Here is a 22,169-nt window from a genome sequence, read left to right on the forward strand (position 1 = left end):
CCAGTGCCTACTCATCATCTCCTGCGTGTGTGTGTGTGTTCGTGGATGTGCTAGTATCCTTGTAGCAGAGCCTTTCCCCCATTCATCTTGTCCCCCTTGTCACTGAATTAAGACCACAGTGCGTTGTCCACAAGGCAACTATCCCTCATTAAACAAAATCAGACAGGCATGCTCCATCAGAGCGGAATGCCTCCCTTCTCTGGTCGCTAATGCCAATAGCAACAGACCTTAATCCTAGGGACTTGGAGACTCTGACATTTGCCCCTCTGCCGTCAGTGCAACAGCAATGCGCAGGAGGTAGCCGGCTCAACGAGCAGCATCATGGACTCATCTTCTGGTGAAAGTGAACAAAAAGCAATGCGTGAAGGGTCTGATGAAGAGAATCAGAATTATTCCTCTCCATAGATGCAACCTGACCTGCTGAAATCCTCCAGCATTCTGTGTGTTGTTGTCTTTGTGGGAAGGGTTTTGCTATCAAGAATGAGCTACCATAGCAAATCAGCATTTTTCAGGGGTTAAATGAACATTTCATGATCGTCTAGTTTAGTCTATTGTGGGAGAAGCTCACTCTGATCATCAACACATACACTGCAAATCTACCAGCACCAAATGTGGACTTGGTGGACTTCTACAATGAACTTAAAAAATCCATCCTATCTATCATAATCTTATAAACCTCTATCAAGTATCGTGCGCAGCTCTCCGGTGAAAAATGATGTCGTATCTGTTAAATAGGGGCCTTGGACAATTTCTGATTTGATGGAGAATGGACGTGAAAGCACAGAGGAGCATCTGGAGAAATTTCTGAAACGCCCGTTCGCTATTGTCGTTACTGTGTGGTCGGGAATCTTTCGGAGGGTAGGCCTCAAAATCCCCAGCCTTGCCTGTTTTTGGCGACCGAGAAAGAGGTCGAACCGCTCGGACAGAGATGGCGCTCAGTGCTTGGTGTCGGAGAGCTGATCAGAGCTCGAAGTTTTTGGATGACTCAGAGTTGGATTGTGGTCGGCATGGCAGGGAGAGTTTTTCTTCCTTCTCCTGTCTGCGTGAGATGTGGGACATTTGAGAAACTTTGAACTTTACTGTGCTCACGGACTTTCTTCATCAAGTTATGGTATTGTGCACTGTTGTAACTATATGTATAATTATGTGGTTTTGTTAGTTTTTTCAGTCTTGGTTTGTCCTGTGTTTTTGTGATATCATATCGGAGGAATTTTGTATCATTTCCTAATGCATGCATTACTAAATGACAATAAAAGAGGACTACGTGTCTTCATTATCTAAAAAAAATTCCACCGCTCCAGAGAAAACAACCTATCTTTATCCAATCTCTCATTATAACACATGTCCACTAATCTAGGCAGCATCCTGGTAAATCTCTTCTGCACCCTCACCAAAGCCTCGACATCCTTCATATAATGGGGTGACCAAAACTGTATGCAATACTTCAGGTGTGGCCTAACAAAAGCAACATAACTTTCTGTCTTTTGAATTCAGTATCTTGATTAATAAAGGTAAGCTTGCCATATGCCTTCTTAGCCATCCTATCAACCTTTCTAGCTACTTTTAGGGAGCTATGAACTTTGACTCCAAGATCCCTCTGATTATCAGTGCTGTTAAGGGTCTTTCCCTTTACAGTGCACTGTCTCTTTATATTTGACCTACCAAGGTGCTACACTTTACATTTGTCTGGGTGAAGCTCAATCTGCCATTGCTCTGCCCATATCTGCAACTAATCTGTATCCTGCTGTATTCTTTGCCAGTCTTCTACACCATTCACAACACCATCAATCTTCCTATCATCTGCAAACTTATTAACCTACCCATTACTTTTTCATCCAGGCCATTTATGTACATCGTAAACAGCAGCAGTCCCAGTACAGATGCCTTTGGAAGAGCATTAGTCACAGACCTCCAGCTACAGTAGAAAAAGTCCCTTCAACCACTACCCCCTGTCTTCTATGGGAAAGCCAGTTCCGAATCCAGGTGACTAATTCATCTTGGATCCCATGCATCTTAATCTTCTGGATGAGCCTCCCATGAGGGACCTTGTCAAATGCTTTACTAAAATCCATGTAAAGGACATCCACAGCCCAACCTTCATCAATCACCCTCATCAAAAAAGTCATATCAAGCTAATAAGACATGACCTGTCCTGCACAAAGCTATGCTGGCTCTCCCTAATTAGGCCACTGTTCTCGAAATGCTTGTAATTCCTATCCCTAAGAATTCTCTCTGGTAACTTCCCTACTACTGACGTGAGACTCGCTGGTCTATAATTTCCAGGATTATGCCTGGTTCCCTCCTTGAATAATGGAACAACATTAGCTACTCGATAGTCGCCTGGGAACTTGCCTGTGGCCAGAGAGGACATGAAGATTTTGGTCAAGGCTCCAGCAATCTCTTCCCTTGCCACTGTCAATAACCTGGGGTCACAAAGACCCACAGGCATCATGATGACTCACAACCAATGCTATTGGACAGCTGTCTGTCCATCAAAAGTATCACCTGTGAAGAATCTCTTGGCTTTTTCTACCAGAACACACCAATGTGAGCTTGATGAGAATGACCCTACCATCCAAACACAACACAAGGGCAAGGAGGATTGAGGGACAATAGCATTGTGGATAATTTACAGAGCGAATAAACAGAAACCTGCACCATTGAACTGAAGACACAGGTCTGCTTCTCATCTGGGGAGTTCAAATTCAAATTAAATAACTATCTGAAAATGAACTATCTGAACTTGAGAAACTCAGTTACAGAGAAAGGTTGAATAGGTTAGGACTTTATTCCCTGGAGCATAGAAGAATGAGGGGAGATTTGATAGAGGTATATAAAATTATGATGGGTATTGATAGAGTGAATGCAAGCAGGCTTTTTCCACTGAGGCAAGTGGAGAAAAAAAACCAGAGGACATGGGTTAAGGGTGAGGGGGGAAAAGTTTAAAGGGAACATTAGGGGGGACTTCTTCACACAGAGAGTGGTGGGAGTATGGAATGAGCTGCCAGACGAGGTGGTAAATGTGGGTTCTTTTTTAACATTTAAGAATAAATTGGACAGATAGATGGATGGGAGGTGTATGGAGGGATATGGTCCGTGTGCAGGTCAGTGGGACTAGGCAGAAAATGGTTCGGCACAGCCAGGAAGGGCCAAAAGGCCTGTTTCTGTGCTGTAGTTTCTATGGTTTCTATGAAAAAGAGTAACATCATTTTTGGTATCTGTGTTGTTGGGTAACACGGTAGCTCAGGTCAGAGGGCCATGGCCTCACTGCACCAGGGAACTGGGTTCAATCCTGAGCTCGAATGCTGTGTGTATGGAGTTTGCATGTTCGGCCTGTGACAATGTGAGTTTCGTCCCACATCCCAGTTTCCTCCCACATTGGGTTTGGCAACTGTAAGTTACCACTTGTGTATGGTTGAGTGGTACAGTCTGGGGAGCGAAAGGGAAGGAAATCAGGAAAATTAATTCACTCTTCTGTACCATTCTATGCTGAATCATAAAGTGAATTTTCAAATGCCACAGGCATGATCCTTTAATTCCCTTCTTTACAAGAGGTTTCCTCTTAACATGAAGGGATTTAGAGAGAAGAGGAAGGAAAGTACATAAAGCTAAGAACGGAAATAAAAACAAAAATCCCTTTGGCTGCAGAAGAATGTTGAGTGGGTGTTTTCAGCAGCTGAGTGGGAGAGGGTTAACTATCAACAGACCTTGAGCTAAAAGCTGTCTAGTAATTTGATTGGAGATTGTATTGTTTGTGCCAAGGGTGGCTCATAGAAATTCAATTACTAGAGCATAAATTATGTAAGATCTAGAGTTTGTTTTCTCCATTTCTGATGCTGGGTTTATCTCTTTGAAGTGTGCACCTACTGTCCTGTAATTGCTTATCACATCCCTAGTGTGAACACTGAACCCCCACCAGGGACTATTTATCAAAAAAAAGGTTGAAATCTGTTTGTTGACAGCATATAATAAATTTTGAATAAACTATTTTGCCACAATGGGCATCTGTAACGAATACAAAAAGACCTTTGTTGTGTCATTGGCCTACATATGGAAAAATCAAGTCCACTCAAAATTCATTTAAAATGTACTCCCAAATCATTTCCAAATATTTAAGTTAAAATGAGCACAGCTATTTCTCCATCTTTGGAAATAGAATTAATATGAATGCTTTGCACTTAAATTCTTGGAAAAATATATTAATTAATTAATTGGTCTAAAAGAGGATTATCCCAAGTACATACATTTTCCTTTTTGTAGGTGGAGCTGATCCTATTATTTTCCCAACATAGATTTTAGTTTTGCCCTGTTTACATAAAAACAGAATTGCAGACACAAGATTTTTTTTCCACAAGGAATGAATGTCATGCAGTCTTTTAGGTGTCTCCAATGTCATTTGGAAGCCCATTTCAAACTCCCAGGCAAACACCAAGCATGTTCTCCAAATTAAGTCAACAAACTTTTTGCTGCAGTATCAGTCTTACTATTAAGACTGCACGAGGGGGTGGTCACATGAAACGTTCATAATCCTGATTTTTCTTCTCTTTAAATGTAGGAATCTCACTCTGGATTAAAATAAAATTGAATAGAACTCTATTGTCATTGCACAAGACAGCAAGATTGTGGTTATACTCCAGTCCCTGTAAAATAGATACTTACAATGCATGTGGTATGGCTCACTTAAAAAAAAAAATCCCATATTCACTTGCAACAACTGCCTTAGATGGTCCATAACACTCAAAGGCCATTGACAAACTGGGTGTAGCCTTATTTAGCTGCACAACAGTCTTGACTAAAGTAGTTCTATATCTCCTACCAGATGACAGGAGACTGAACAGACATTGTTTGAGATGGGATGGGTCTTTAATGATATTACAAGTGCGCCGAAGTGCACATTGTCTACGGGTCCGGTAGTTGAGTCCTAATGGTGTGCTGAGCCATCCTAATCACCTGTTGGAGTGCTTTGTGATCTGTCTTTCTGCAGATAGTGCACCACACTGTCTTTCCTTCTGTTAGTATGCTCTCTATCACTCAAAAGGAGATCAGCAATTTTTGGAACAGATTAGCTCTGCTTAAGCACCACAGGTAGTATATCCACTGTTGTCCCTTCCCTATTGGCAAGGTTGCATTAATGGACCAAGCGAGCTCCTCGGTGATGTTGATTCCCAAAAACTTGAAACTGGAGAGCCTTTCCACTACTTTACATTTATGAACAGTGGGGCTTGTTCAGGACCTCTTGCTTTGCTGAAGCCAGTTATCATTTCTGTTGTCTTATTGATGTTGAGTGATAGGTTGTGGTTCCTGCACCAATTGGACAGTTTCAGCACCTCCTCTCTACATGCAGATTCATTGTTGTTTGTGGTTAGGCCAATCGCAGTTGTGTCGTCAGCAAATTTGTTGATTTGAGTTTGTAGCATGAGCAGGGGTGCAGTCATAGGTGTGAAGAGAGTAGAGAAACGGGCTCAGTACACCCCCGTGGTACACACTGTTCAGGGTTGGGCTGGGGGGCGGGATGTTGGTTAATGTGCGTTTGCCTAGTTTCACCATCTGGGGACTATTAGTGAGGAAGTCCAAGATCGAATTACAGGTTGATGTGCCAAAACCTAGACTGTGGAGCTTGACAGCTTATTTGGTAGTTTGGTATTAAAGGCCAAGCTGTATATCAAGGAAAAGCATCCTGATGTAGTTGTCTTTGTGCTTCAGGTGTTCCAAGACTGTATGAAGGGTGATAGAAATGGCATCTATTTGCCTTGTCAGCAAACTGGTGCTGGTCCAAAGTAGCTGGGATTACATCCTCGATGTGGGACATGACCAAACTTTCTAAACACTTGGGCACCATGGGAGTGAGTGCCACCAGTCTGAAGTCATTAAGATACGTTGCCACTGACATCTTGGGGATTGGTATGATTGGTTGCTGCTTTGAAGTATGCGGATACCATAGCCTGGCACAGCGAGAGGTTGCAAAACCTGTTACAGCTTCTGCCAGCTGGTTGGCACAGTCCCTGAGGACCCAGCTATGCTGTCTGGTCCCACTGCACTGCATGCGTTGACACTACAGAGTATATACCTCACCTCGTACATGTTCAGTGTCGGCGCAGTTCCTCCGATCGATGTTAAGGCCCTCATCACTTATTATACCTATCAAAGCGAGCAAAGAAGTTGTTCAGCTCTTTGGCTAGATTGGCGTTACCATGAACAGAGCAGGAGAGCTTTCCTTTGTAATGTGAGGTGGATCTGATGCCTTCCCAAACACGTTGGGGATTGGTGGTGTTATAGAAATGTGCCTTAATCTGTACTTTATGTCTATACTTGGCGGTCTTGATCTCCTGATTCAGTCTGGCCTCACCGTACTCTTTGGTTTCACCGGATCTGTAAGCAGCATCACGAGCTTTGAGCAGGTTGTGTGCCTCGTTGTTCACCCTTGGCTTCTGGTTTGGAAGGGGCCATACATTTTTGGTGGCGATGACGTTGTCCACGCAGAATTTGATGTAGTGCATAACTGTGGTTGTGTATTCCTCTAAAACAATGCCTGTCAGGTATTGTTTGATTTGTGGGGAGCATGTGGTGTGCTGCCATCAAATATGAGCTTCTTTCCTGTATCAAAATCCAAGTTTAGCAATTCCTTTTTCACTTTGAGCAACAATGAGAGCATAAAGGCAGAGCTTGCTGAAGTGTACTGGAAGATTATGTTAACTGACATATCATGGCAGGCATTTGAAAGCATTTTTTTAATCCATAAAATAGGTACATTCCAATCAGAGAAATATTCATCAAAAAATTTAAAATATATTTGACAGCATGTAATAAATCTTAAACTGTATTTTGTGACAAAAGGCGTCTGTACCTTATACAAAACAAACACCTTTGTTGTGTCACTGTCCCACATATGGAACAATCGAGTTAATTCAAAATTCAATTAAGATCAACTCCATACACATTATTTCTAAATAGTTAAGTTAAAATGAGGAAGGGTATTTCATCCTCCACAGTGGCACAACCTAGTAGAGCTGATGGAGCCATACGTCAAGTGCATAGCAAGAGACTTTTTCTCGTGGCAGAAATGGCTAATATGAGGGGACATAATTTTAAAGTGACTGGAAGAAAGTAATGGGGGGGATGTCAGAGGCAAGGTTTTTACAAAAAAGTGGTAGTGTATGGAACACCCTGACAGGGATAGTGGTAGGGGCAGGTACATTAGAGACATTTAACAAAACTCTTAGGTAGGCACATGGATAATAGAAAAATATGGAGCTACGTCAGAGGGAGAGGTCAGATGGTGGGAGAGATAGAAATTCCAATTCTCAGGGAGGTAATACTGAGCAAGCTGTTGGATCTGCAGTCTGTCAGAACCTTTTGGACTTAGTGTTACGGTCTTCAAAGAAATGGTTGATCAGCCAGTTGATGTTTTGGTCTGTATTTTACAAAACTCCCTATCTTCGAGTATTGCTCCATTATTTTGGAAAATATCAAACTTGTTTATTCAAAAAAGGAGATAGAAAGCAGGAAACCACCAACCAGTTAACTTAATATTTGTTCCTCTGAAAACATTAGAAGTGGTTATTAAGTGTTTACAGAAGGACACTTTGAAACTGGATATTGGAGAGGCTTCAAAGGAAGTTCACAAAAATAATTGTGGGATAAAATGGCTTGTCATATGAGGAGCGTTTGGTGTTTCTGGGCCTCTACTCACTGGAATTCAGAAGAATGAGGGGTGACCTAATTGAAACCTATCGAATGTTGAAAGACACTAGTAGAATGGATGTGGAAAGGATGTTTCCTATGGTGGGGGAGTCTAAGACCAGAAGACACAGCCTCAGACTAGAGGGGCATCGTTTTAGAATGGAAATAAGGACTTTTTTAGCCAGAGAGTGGTGAATCTGTGCGATTTGTTGCCACAGCCAGTTGGGAAGGCCAAGGCATTGGGTATATTTAGAGCAGAAGTTGATAGATTCTTGATTAGTCAGGGTATGGAGGGATCCGGGGAGCAGGCAACAGATTGAGGCTGAGAGGGAAAATGAGTCAGCCATAATGAAATGGCGGAACAGAGTTGATGGACCAAATGGCCTAATTCTGCTCCTATATCTTATGGTCTTGTGGAAAACTTCAAGGTAATTAGACGAAGTCAACAGGATATTGTGAAGTGCTTGACCAATTTACTTAGAAGTAAATGTGCCGTTGTTAAAGGGGAACTGATAACTTTATCATATTTAGGGTTCAGAATACATTTGATAAGGTGTTGCATCAAAGGTTGTTTGTCACAGTGTTGAGGATGATGGGTTGGCTAGATAGAAGATCTGATGGTTTAAAGAGTTTTTTTGGTAGACAGGATGAAATAAGTACTGGGCCTCAATTTTGAGCAATTATAAATAATGGATGAAGGCAATGAAGTTAATGTTACTAAATTTACTGATATAGATACGTGGTAAGTTTTGAAGAGATACAAGGAAGCTGCAAAGAGATTTAAATGGATTGTAAGTGGGCAAAGAGATGAGAAATTGAGAATAATGAGGTAAAATGTGAAATTATCCAATCTGATAGAGAAAAAAAAGAAGCATATTATCTAAATGGTGGCAAATTGCAGAACTCTGCTGAGGGATCTAAGCGTCCTAGAACATTCTTCACAAAAGGCCAGTGTTCAGGCACAGAAAGTAATCAGAAGAGTATTGTTAGTTACTGGGGGAATTGAATGCAGAATAAAGAGGTTATACTTCAGGTGTATAGGGCTTTGGTAAGACAACTTTATGTCCAGTGTTAACCTTATTTGTAGAAGAACATCAGTGTATTGGACATTGTTCAGAGAAGGGTTATGAGATTATTTCCTGTGATGATTGCCTTAAGGAAAAGTTGGACAGTTTATACTTGTGTCCACTGGAATTTAGAAGAATGAAAGGTGACTAGATTGAAACCTAAAAGATCCTGAAGAGTCTTATTGATGTGGAGATGATGTTACTATTTATTGGAGAATCTAGCACTAGAGGTCACTGTTTAAAAAAGAAGAGGTCATTCAGTTTGTTTGTAGGGAGGAATTTTTTTGTCATTCAAAGATCATGAGTCTCTGAACCTTTGCTACAAAGGGAGGTGGAAGCAGAGCCTTTGAATATTTTAACATGGAGATAGTTTTTTCATTTTAACTAGCAGGAGAAGGGGAGTGAAAGATTGCCATGGGTAGACCAGAATATGGAGTTGAAGTTAGATCACCTATAGTCATATTGAATGGTGCAGCATAAGGGACCGTGTGGGTTCCTCCTGCTTCTCATTTGTGTGGTTGTATGTACCACTACATTATTTGTAGTCAAAAGCTCAAAGAGCTGTGTGGGAGACAATTTACCCCACTATCTGAGTATGAACTTGCTCATTCATTTCTATTTCCTGATGCTTTTCCCAAATACTTTTGAAATAGTTTTGTCAAATCTTTCCATTTTAAAAGCAATTTTGCCTAATATCAATCATGTCTTTTGCTTCAGTATTTCAAATCATTTTAGGAAATTACATGCCCAAACAAATGTCTGAATAAAGAAACATCTAACCTATCCTTCTCACAAACAAGAGAAAGTCTGCAGATGCTGGAAACCTGAGCAACACACACAGAATGCTGGAGGAGCTCAGCAGTTCAGGCAGCATCGGCCTGCTGAGTTCCTCCAGCATTCTGTGTGTGTTGCTCAAACCTATCCCTCTGTTCATGATAATGGATTTGTGCCATGTTATTGCCGATTCACCAAACAGCAATGATTGTTTCTCCATATTTGTCTTACTAATATCTTTTAATTAGGCTCATTTTTATCGGGTCTTCTGGATGGGTATTTAGATTGGAAGTCTTTACTGTGATATAGGCTTAATATTAGCAAATGAGGCCTCACATTTGGATGGACAAATAGACCGAAGGGTTCTTTGTCTGTGTTGTATCTTTCTTTAAAGGCAATTCCTGCATTACAGTTTGGGAGTAGAAATTTTCCCTTACTGCACTTGCAAATCAAAGCTACAGAATAAAATTGAATCTCATTGAAATCATCTGAGGAAAAGTTAAATAAGTAATGACAAGTCTGGATAATATAGCATATCTTCCTTAGTGCAGTTGGATAAGTTTGTTGTTTAGCTGTTGCTTTTCCAAGAGTTTTCCATATTATTTATCTTCACAATGTCTGAAGCTGGGCCACCAAGTTTAAATGCAAGTTGCAAACCTAAACGATTACTGTTATTTGTTGTGAGTTGTATCATTAAACTATGCCACCCATATTAGATATACCTACATTTAAAAGTGAATGTCTGTATTCACAGTTAAGGCTGCAGTTGCTCATGTCACCAAATAGCAACAGTTGAGATCTGGTTTGGAAATTGACAAAGTAATTTCTTAAGTGCCCCCACCCCCACTGTGAGCCAGTAGCTGCAGTACTCATCTTTAGTGTTATGAGAAAAACATCCTATAGAACTATATTTCCATTTATAACATGGGATTCCATGGGAAATAAGGCTTCACATTATAGAAAATCATGGTACAGAATGTCTGAGGAATGCAATTCTTTGTACGTGTGGGAGACACCTGTTGTAATAAAAAATACCTATGTTTTATGGTCTCAACATTGAAAACTTCTCTTTCCTAGTACCATCTTAGCAAATATCTATTCTACTCTCTTGAAGGCCTTGGTGTTGCTGGGATGGAAGGATTGTTTTGTGAGAAGGAAGGTTGGCATTTACTCGTTGGAGTTTAGAAGAATGAGACAAGATCTTATTGGAATGCATCTGGTTCTGAAGGACTGGACAGATAGGAGCTGGATGAATGCTACCCCTTATAAAGGAATCTTGAACAGGGGGTGGGTATAGTGCCAATTTAAGGGATTGCCTCACTTAAGAATGATATGAGAAGCAATTTCTCCTCACAAACAATGGAGATTCTGAGGAATTCTCTACCTAAGAGAGCCTTGAGGTATGATCTATGCTAAGACCAACAGACTGATATTTTGGTCTATAGGGTAGTGGAAGGTAATGAGAGTAAGGCAAGAAGCTGAAGGCCAAGATTTGATGAACCGCAAATCAGTTGGATTACTGGAACAACTCTAAGGGCTGAATGGTCACTTCCACCTGCTGTTTCATATTTTGTTATTGTGTTCCTAGTTAGAATGTCCTCAAGAGCAGGGGTCCCCAACCTTTTTTGTACTGCGGACCGGTTTAATATTGACAATATTCTTGCAGACCCGCTGACTGGGGGGGGGGGGGGGGGAGAGGGTGTTCAAGTAGGGTTAAACTCACCTCAACATGTCTTTTACAGTTAGGGTTGCCAACTTTCTCACTCCCAAATAATGCTACTTTTAGCAGTCAAATACGGGACACTTGTGTTTTCCCTGGGAAGGACTACCATGACCATGAAGCCTTGCGCGGGCACCTGTGTGTTCATGCGTGTACGTGTCGATTTCACCCCCCCCCAACCCCCACAAATCGGTATTGGCTTAATCTTCCCCACTATACTGTACATACATTATTTCTACTTTATGTAGGCTTTGTATTTATAATATCATTCCTGCTTTTACTATATGTTAGTGTTATTTTAGGTTTTATGTGTTATTTGGTATGATTTGGTAGGTTATTTTTTGAGTCTGAGAACGCTGAAAAAATTTTCCAATATAAATTAATAGTAATTGCTTCTTCGCTTTACGCCATTTCGGCACGAAAGGTTTCATAGGAACGCTGTACCTTAGTGGGGGGAAGTATGGGACAAACCAATTTAGCCCAATATACGGGATGTCCTGACAAATATGGGACAGTTGGCAACCCTATGTTCAAGTTCAACAGTGGGCGTGACAGGGAATGAGGAAAGGTGCAGCTGACTCGTATCGTTTCCTCGCGGCCCGGTAGCACATGCCTTGCGGCCCAGTATCAGTCCGCGGCCCGGTGGTAGGGGACTGCTGCTCAAGAGGACACGGTTTTTGACAGGCCATATAATCAGTTACTTGTCTAGTTTAACACTACCTAATTTTATGTTTACTCTCTGCAGCAGTTTATGTAAAATACCTTCCTGCCGGCAAATTTTATAGATTTTAGACATATTCTTCCATATTTAATGATTTGAGCATTGAAAACTTTGATGTTTCCTTCCCTTTTAAGGTTCCCATGTAATTTTATGTGTATCTTTTAATATGTACTGCAAAAATCTTTACTTTTGTCTGCAACCCTCCTGTGCAGAAACTTTTCAAGCACTTACTAAAAATTTCCAAATGTGGCTGCTCTGGTTTCGCAATGACTGTGGTGCGTGCCGATAGAAAGCCCTTCAGTTTTAAGTGATTGTCAGAAAAAGCAGAGGTTAAGCTGTCATCTATTCCCATTCTTTATCGTTTTCTGTTCTTATTTGACTGAGTAGCGTATAACCATATTTTTCTTAAGATGATATTTTACATGGCATCGGAGACAGCATCTGGTCAGTTATGTGCACACCAAGCATTTGGTTCTTTTTCATTCCTTTGCGGTTGTATTATTTTCATTAACCATTATTGTTTCTATGTCGTTCTAATTATTTTGATGATGTCACTTCAGTAGGGAATCCTTGAGCTTTGATTCTTGTCTTTAGTGAGCCTGAATAGATTATGCATTACTTTATTGCCTTACACCACTCATCATTATGCTTATCTTTAGCTTTTAATGATATCTAACTTCAGTGAATCATTGTTTGTGTTTTATTTTTGCTGCAGCTCCACAATAAATGTGCCTCACATATCAAGCCTGAATGTGATGGTGGCCAACTAAAAGACCACATTTTACTTCCTTCCTACATATGTCCTGTAGTTCTGGTAAGTATGGATCACAGATAGAAGCTTTAGGTTGGAAGAACTGAGCAGGTCTGAAGAGGCAAAAGTATCGTCAGCAGTTTTGGGTCAAGACTCTGCATCAGGTAGCAGGTCCTGTTGCAGAGTCTCACCCTAAAACTCTACGTCCACAGATGCTGTATGACCTATTGAATTCCTCCAGCTGTTTATTCCTTACTCCATGTTCCAGGTATCTGCAGTCTACTGCATCTGGTGCTCGTGGCGTGGCCTCCTCTGCATTGGTGAGACCCCATGTAGATTGGGGGACCCCATTGTCGAGCACTTCAACTCCATCTGCAAAAAGCAGAATTTTCCAGTGGCCAACTATTTCAATTCCTATCCTATTTTCATTTCAACATGTTGGTCCATGGCCATCTTTTCTACCATGATGAGGTCATTCTTAGGTTGGAGAAGCAACACCTCATGTTCTGTCTGGGTAGCCTCCAACCTGATGGCATGAACATTAACTTCTCCAACTTCTGGTGATTTCTCCCTTTCCCCCTTCCTTCTGCTTCATTTCCCCACTCTGACCTTTTACCTCTTCTCTTCACCTACCTATTACCTGCCTCTGGTGCCCTTCTTCATTCCCTTTCTCCCATGATCCACTCTCCCCTCCCATCAGATTCCTTCTTCTCCAGCCTTTGCCTTATCCACTTATCACTTCCCAGCTTCTTACTTCATCTCCCCTCCCCCACCCACCTGGCCTGATCTATCACCTTTTAGCTTGCCTTCCTTCCCCCACCACCTTATTCTGGCTTCTTCCCCCTTCCTTTCCAGTCCATATGAGAGGTAATCTCCCAAAAAAGCAACTGTTTATCCATTTTCATAGATGCTACCTGACCTGCTGAGTTCCACCAGCATTTTGTATGTGCTGATCTGCAGTCTTTTGTGTCTCCTGAAGTGGGTGGTTATTGCCTAAATATTGCAAGCTTCATATTGCTTTTCTTTTTGCTGATTTTTGTTTTGATTTTGCTGTTTTTAATATTCTTACTCTAGATTTCTTCTGTACAATAGATATAGGCTTAAGAGAGTGAGATAGGCATTGAGGACCAGATTTGCAGAGGAATTGCAGCGACGTACAGGAGCCAAAGATTATTGAGAAAGGGTCTTTAGCTATCCAAGTATATGCAGGAAGGGTAACAACATAATGGAAAAGAGGAGGAGGATTTCCTTCAATGTGTTCGGGAGAACTTACTTGTTCAGTTACGTTTGTTGCCTAGTGAAAAAGGCGTCATTTCAAGACAGTTGTGGGAATTGGGGCAGGCCACGTTCAGGCATGTTGGAGAGGCAACATCTAGGAAACAGCAGAATGAAGCATAAACATGAAGTTATTTACATTTGATGATTTTAGGCGGGATTGTCCCATATTTCCTGATTTTTGTTTCAGTTAAAATACGTGGAGTTGTAGAATGTTTGCTGCATAGAGGTGTACACTTTTGCCCAATAAATCCATGCAGGCTGTTTAAAAGAACTATATAGCTAGTACCAATTCCCCCCTCCCATGCTTTTCTGCAGCCTCTCCAACCTATTCTTAATTTAGGCTCATATCTTCTCAGTTTCTTTTCCAATCTTGCAGCAGGAAGCATTGAATCAAGTTCTGTGGTTCTCATTTCTTTAAAACAAATCTATGCCAAGCATTAGCTGAGGGTCATCAGGAGGGGTAACAGTGTACAAACAGCCTGCCATCTTCTGCCAGATTCCCTCATCCTCAAAGATGTGTATCACTAGTTTCCTGTGTCCATTGATTTGTTCAGTTGTTCTAAACAATTAAGGGAGATATAGCAGAAGTACTATCTGAAAGATCTATTGGAATAAGAGGATGCCCCAGGAAATCTCAGTCACCTTGAGTTTTGCTGCAGTTAACATTAGCTATAGATACAATGATACATAATTCAGACATAACATGACAATGCAGTGTTCAGTTAAATGAATAAAATTTGCATGTGGTGCTTTCTTGTACAGCTGTTGATGCTGAGTTCATGAAGAGCAAATTATTTTGGCTGACATATCTCCAAAAGGCACAAAACAAAGTTTAGGTATAAAATAGAGGCACAAGAGATTCTGCAGGTGCTGGCAGCCACACACACAAAATTCTAGAGGAACTCAGAACATTAAGCAGTACCATAGATTGTGCCTGACCTGCTGAGTTCCTCTAGGATTTTGTGTGTGGCTAACTGCATCGTTTTCGCACTGGTACATTTATGCAACTTTGTTCAAATTGGAAAAGCCGACACCAGATTCTCTTAATTGTTTGATTGATTTCCTGTTTTAAAGGATAGACAGTCCAATCAGAAAAAGGCTGAAAATCATTCACCAACAACTCCAACTTCAGATGATAATCAGGCTTTCAAATGTAATACAATGACAATGGATGGACATGGACTGCAGGTATGCTTAAAAGGATGGAATGTCTACTGCAGTATTGCTCATTTGCTAACTTTATATAGTAATAAGTTATTTCTTACCAGCTATGTTTCCATTAACAAAAAGCCGGAAGTACTCAGCAAATCAACATTATTTGTGGAGGGAAACTTGATAGTCATTTTAGGTTGTAGACCTGTCATCAGAACTGGAAAAAGTCAAGGTAGAAATCGGTCTCTCCCTCCACCCACAATCTATGCATAACACCTGATAACTCTCTCAGATATTCTTGCATTCTAATGCCAATGTCCTCAAATCTAAGAAGAGGGGGTTTGGTCATCTAGCCATCAGGTTGACCAAGTAGATTAGGTAAATTACATGAAGTGCTCATGGACTTTGCTCTATTTTTCAAAAGCTACAAACTTCCGGATCATCCAAGGACAATGAGGGGAGATTTGATAGAGGTATACAAAATTATGAGGAGTATTGATAGGGTGAATGCATGCAGCTTATTTCCTCAGGTTCAGTGAGACAACAACTAGAGGTCATAGGTTATGGTGAAAAGTGAAATAATGGAAATCTGAGGGTGTTTGTGAGTGTGGAGCGAGCTGCCAGTGGACGTGGCGGCTGGGGGTTGAATTGTAACATTTGAGAAAAGGTTGGATAGCTACATGGGTGAGAGAGGAATGAAGGGCTATGGTCTGGGTGCAAGTAGAGGGGACTGAGCAAAAAGCCTGGCCAGCACAGGTTAGCAGGGCCAAAAGGACTGTTTTGGTGCTGTAGTGCTCTGACTCTAATAATCAGCTAAAAATTGATTACATCACTGAGGATGATATTTCCCAGACCTGGGGAGCTCTGTACAAAGGCAACCAAATGATGGAATGATGCTATAGTATTTAAAAGTACACTCAGTGGTCCTTTAATGGGTAAACCTGTACACCTGCTTGTTAATGCAAATATCTAATCAGCTAATCACGGAGCAGTAAGTCAATGCATAAAAGCATGCAGACATGGTCAAGAGGTTCAGTTGTTGTCAGACCAAATATTAGAATGGGGGAAGAAATATGATCTTAGTGACTATGACCATGTAATGATTGTTAGTGCCAGACGGGGTGTTTTGAGCATCTCAGAAACTGCTGATCTCTTGGGGTTTTTGCGCACAACAATCCCTAGAGTTTTCAGAGAATGGTGCGCAAATCAAAAAAAAACATCCAGTGAGCGGCTGTTCTATAGGACAAAACACCTTGTTAATGAGAGGTGTCAGAGGAAAATGGTCAGACGGGTTCAAGCTGACAGGGTGGCGTCAGTAACTCAAATAGCAATATGTGCAATCAGTGGTGTGCAGAAGAATATCTCTGAACATAAAACACATCAAACCTTGAAGTAGATAGGCTACAGCAGAAGACGACCATGAACATGCAGTCAATGGCCACTTCATTAGGCGCAGGAGGTACCAATTTATGTCATTTCGTGTATATGCTTTGTTTAATTTGAAAGAGGACTAAATACAGAACACTCCAAGTAATAAGAAGATAGAATGGAAGGGACTCAGCCTGAAACATCGACAGTTTACTCTTTTCCATAGATGCTGCCTGGCCTGCTGATCTCTTCTAGCATATGTGTGTGTGTGTGTGTGTGTGTGTGTGTTGCTCAGATTTCCAGCATCTGCAGAATTTCTCAACAGAATGGAACACTTCCAGTTTAATACTGGTTTAAAAATACATGCGGAAGAAAAAAGTAGGACTTCAGCCAAATCTCCAGGTCCTAATGATTTCTATTCTGTTGGTAGAAGAGCCAGGTGGCGTCACTTACACTGCATTCCTGGTTTTATAAAGCTCCGTAGATTTAAGGATAGTGCAACTTCGCAACCCAGAAGCACAGTCAGCCCTTTGTTTGGGAATGGAGAAAAAGGATTAAACTAGGAAACCACTGTCTTCTCAGGTATAAGCTTAATGTCAGTTCCAGTGAAGTGACTGGACTCTTATCAGACAAAAAGTTATTGAGGAGTTGCTAGTTGGTAAAGTGATCATAGACGATGCTGATATGTGATGTGCATTTCAGGAACTAGTTGAATTTTTGAGGTTACTGGCATAAGTGAAGACAGACCTGAGAAGCAGAGGAACATCTGGAGAAATTTCTGAAATGCCTGGTTCACTGCTGCTGTTACTGTGTGATCGAGAATCTCCGGAGGGTAGGCCCGAAAATCCCCGGCTTTGCCTGCTGCTGGCGACCGAGGCTGAGGTCGAAGCATTCGGACAGAGATAGTACTTGGTGTCGGAGGGCTAATCAGAGCTCGAAGTTTTCGGATGACTCAGAGTCAGACTGTGGCCGGGCATGGCAGGGAGAGTTTTCTTCCTTCTCCTGTCTGCGTGAGATGTGGGACTTTTGAGAAACTTTGAACTTTTTTACTGTGCCATGGACTGTTCTTCATCAAGTTATGGTATTGTTGCACTGTTGTAACTATATGTTATAATTATGTAGTTTTGTTAGTTTTTCAGTCTTGGTCTGTCCTGTGTTTTTGTGATATCACACCAGAGGAATATTGTATCATTTCTTAAAGCATGCATTACTAAATGACAATAAAAGAGGACTGCGTGTCCTCATAATCTAATCTAACAACAGAAAGGGGGTGTCAGTGGATGTGTCTGTGTGCACTCAAGAGAATGCAGACATTATTGATAAAACGTAAGAAGGTTCTGAATTGGAAGTAGTTATTTGCTGTGGTTAATTAATTATTTAATAAAGAAGAAGGTGAGTGTTCTAAGTTTTTGTATATTTCATAAATTAAAATAAAGTATCAGAAGTTTGAATACCAATGTTGCAGATAAACTTAGTTGGGAGAAACAATAACTTCAATAGATGGGAATAAGAAAATTTAAAAAGACCATGAAGTGAATGGAATTGTAAACTACACAATAATGGAATAACAGTGAACTCTGTCAGGCAGAATTCAAAATCATGCAACTATTTATTTTTGATCCACGAGAAATAAACTTGAATATTGGAGAAAGAATCAGATCTGTGAATGTGCAAGGATCCTTGAATGTCCAGTTACACAGATTGCTAAAAAGTAGAGCACAGATATAAGGAGTAATTAAAAATATTAATTTGGTAAAATCATTGTAAAGGGTCTGGAAAGGAGATGATGTTGCAGTTGTGCAAAGTCCCAACCAAGCTGTCTGGAATGTCACATCGACTTTTCAGCATCCCAACCAAAGGAAGGTGTATTGACTTTGGAAAAGGATCAGTAAGGCTTACCAAACTGATACCAGTGATTATATTTTCATGTTCTTTCTCAGGGAAATCCAGAAGAAGGCAGTGGCAGTTTAAATTAAAGCTAAAATATTAATAAGTGAAATCAGAAAGCACTTATTGGAAGGGTAATAAAAATCTAAGATGCTCTTGATCGTGGATTAATTAAACATTTCCGGACTTCTTCGCTCAGTGCGTCGTGAGAGTGTGAAGTGAGCTGCCAGCACAGGTGGTCCATGCAAGCTCGATTTCAACATTTAGGAGAAGTTTGGATAGGTACATGGATAGGTGGGATATGGAGGGCTGTGGTCCAGGTGCGGATCATTGGGAGTAGGCAGTTTGAATGGTTTTCAGCATGGACTACCTGACCCGAAGGCCTGTTTCTGTGACTCTATAATGATATTTGCCCCCTTAGTAAAAGAGCCAGGTTAGGTTATTTACTATATATTTGTTATTCTTCAAAGCTCACTAGATTTCAGATAAATTTAGGGTGAAGACATCAAAGTCGATAAAAATTTAGTTTGAAGAAATCAAAGTCAATAAAAACAGTAATCTCTTCAACCGTAATCTACCTGAGTATTGAGTCAGGGGACTGAACATTCTGCTCCTATTTATGCAGGTGACCCCCACCCCCCTCCATCAAGACAATCATTTGCGTAACAGAAACTTAGCCTATCTTAAATCATTACCCAAAAATATGAGATAAAGAATGAAATTTGCTTTCACAGGATGTGAGTAAATAAGTATGTTTTTTTCCAATTCACATTTCTTGCCACGTGTAAGTGACATGACTTCACCTTACAGAAGATCCCAATGTAGATTGTTTTCTAGTAGCACAATTCCACCCCCCATAATGTTGGAGGGAGTCACACATACAGAGAGTAAAGATAACATCTGACTTCATTCTTCTATTATCATTCATGACCTTAACTGTTTACTCACATAACCTCTGACTTCATTCCCCAAACCAATAGTCACTGTGGTTGAGACCATCTCAATAAGGATGTCACATCTCTACCTTCACCTTGATCATCCTGCTAGCTTGCCTTAGATTTATTTTTCTCTGAGTTCTTTCATCCTTTCCTTTTACTCATTCCCATCCGTGATAAACAATTTCTTCTCCCTCAATCCCTTTTCCAGTTGGCCATTGACTTCCCTTCCTGACCATCATTCTCTTTTACTTATAAATTACATTTATCATCTTGAGTTTCTCCCTCTCTTTGTAATTCTTGTTAGTGTTTTCCCTTCTCAAGCAACCACCTTTGATTATGAAGTCCTTGATACTTGACCATTTCCACCTTCCTTGCATGCTAATAACCAAGCCCCGCCAGTCACGTACCTATCTTTGTCAGAGCAACAGGCCAACTTTCCCCTATTCTCCATGCCTCCACAGATGCTGCCTGCCCCACTGAATTCTTCCAGCAGTTTGTTTTCTTTTGCTCTAGATTCCAGCATCTGCAATCCTTTGTGTCCCCATTATGAAAGGGTGGTTGTGACCAAGAAAAACTTGCAATCTGCTAAAGGAAATACATTTGTTTTTAGTGTTATCTTTTAAGGTTCTTGTGGTTTCTGTCACTAGTAATGAATAAATATAAAGGCTTTATAAAGCGTCCTTTTTAATACATAAATTTATCCATTTTCAATAAAATTGTAAATGAAAACTTAGAACAGTATAGTATAGGAGCAAGCCCTTCAGTCCGCAATATTGTGCTGCATTAATTAAACGAGTACTTGCTAAAGGGTTCCCTCCTGCTTGTACAATGTCCATATCCCTCCATTCTGCACATCTTTGTGCCTATCTAAGGGCCTCATAAATGCTGCTTTTGTATTCGCCCTCACTACCTCCCTGTCAGCACATTCCAGACACCCACCACTCTCTGTGTAAAAGAAAACTTGCCTCACATATCTCCTTTGACCTTGCATACATGCCCTCTAGTATTGCACATGGGAATCATCATGCAACATTTATTTTATGTCCTTTTGGAAAGGTGAATTTTGGTGTTATTAGCCATTGGCTCTGAAAATAACATGATTAGTGCAAACTAATCATAATATACATTAAAAGTTAGCCTATATAATTATTTATCCTCAGTAAAATGTACCAAAGTTATTACAACAGTATTTGCACATAGAGGCTATAAACAGCATTTCTACGTTACAGCTCTAAAATAATTTCTGTTTGGTACAATAAATTCATGTGCTAATTATAAATGGGACAGCAACATTTACTGTGCTTTATATGTGGTATGCAATACATGTGCATAATTATATGGTTATTTAAATATAGGCTGACAAACCAGTGACAACAGTTTACAAAAAAACACATTTTCTTGAGCTAGTTATATTTAGAAGTCTTTTTCATAATTTAAGAAATAGTTGTAACAATCTGTGAATATCTTGATCATAGGTTATTACCTGACACAGTTCCATAAATAAAATTTTACATTGAAAAAGCACGGAGATACAGGAACAAATGAATGTGAATTTTGTAAAAGGGAGCGTGTTACAAAGCATCCTAAAAAAGATAAGTGAGGCAGTTTCAGAGCAAACAGTTCAGCAGCTGAAGCTTGTCAACCTTTCCTGGTGTCAGATTTTTTTTTTAAAAAACTATCATCCTTAGCTAGTATTAACAACATCTGGTCTATCATTCATTGTTTAGGTCATCCTGCCATGCTACATTTGCCTTTATTGAGCAGTTAGAATTCAAAGTAATCTATTGCATATGAAGCATTTTCAAATATGTATTAGAAATGATAAAGTACTGTATGATTTTCCTTCCTCACTAGAAGGTCATTTTATGGGGAAGGATGTTTAAAACTTCACATGTAACAATAATGTACCTGCCTATGGTCTCAACCTTTCTCTTGATGGTGGCATGGTTCCTTTCCACTTCAGCATGATGCACGCTTATTATTTTGCGTGTTGGAGCCATTACTTACAATCCTCCCGTACTACAGCTGATCACCGTGGATATTATTACACTAATCTTGCCGTGCACTTTGACCTGACTTTTTACATTGATCTCAACTATAATATCCTATGCCATTGTCGTTTCTGGAAAATTAGGTTTCATGCAGTCTATTGACTTGACATTGCAGACTGGGATATTCAGAATGGGTGAAAGGTTGCAATTTTGTTACTTGATTCTGTGCATTTATTTCTTTTTGTAAAGCACACATCATAATCTTTGATTGGCGGTTGAGATAGATGAAGTTAAGTAAACATGAGCATGAAATTCCTAATGCATGTAAATGTATATGATGAATATTGTTGATTCTTGATATGAACAAATCTCTCAATGAAGAGATTCTTTTCGATTTACTGTCTCCTTTTGTCAGTTTATATACTTTCTATTTCTGGTCACAGACCCAGTTGCTAGAGGAAGCAGTTTCTAATCATAATTTCAGAAAGCTCATTAGGTGTCTCCTTAAAGATGATACATGCAACTGCAGGCGATCCAGCTCTTGTCTTTTCATCTTTTTCTTCCTATAGTGCAGAAGTTAAATGGTTCTTCCAGGTGAAGCAGTGGTTTATTAGCACTATTAATCTAGCATTTGACCTTTGTTTTTCACAATATGGTTCCTATATTGAAGAAACCAAATACAGATGGGATGTCTGCTTTGTGAGGGACCTGTGTTCAGTCTGCCAGAGTGACCCTGAGCTTCCAGTGGCCAGCCATTTTAATTCACCATCCGAATAATCTCTCTATCTTACCACTTACAATACATTATACAGTCAAAGAGATCAATCTGTTCGCAGCTGCCA

General features: G+C 40.3%; 1 protein-coding gene across 10 annotated transcripts in view; it reads left to right on the forward strand.

The window, feature by feature from the left end:
• Positions 1-22,169, forward strand: part of LOC140199449 (diacylglycerol kinase beta-like) — a 566,317-nt gene that overhangs the window by 291,593 nt on the left and 252,555 nt on the right. For all 10 annotated transcript variants that reach the window (XM_072261555.1, XM_072261557.1, XM_072261558.1 and 7 more), the window contains 2 exons: positions 12,678-12,776; positions 15,066-15,179. In XM_072261555.1, coding sequence (XP_072117656.1) covers positions 12,678-12,776; positions 15,066-15,179 — 213 coding nt within the window. The remainder of the gene's footprint in view (positions 1-12,677; positions 12,777-15,065; positions 15,180-22,169) is intronic.

This window comes from Mobula birostris, chromosome 6 (genome assembly GCF_030028105.1).
Source record: "Mobula birostris isolate sMobBir1 chromosome 6, sMobBir1.hap1, whole genome shotgun sequence".
Classification (NCBI taxonomy): Eukaryota; Metazoa; Chordata; class Chondrichthyes; order Myliobatiformes; family Myliobatidae; genus Mobula; species Mobula birostris.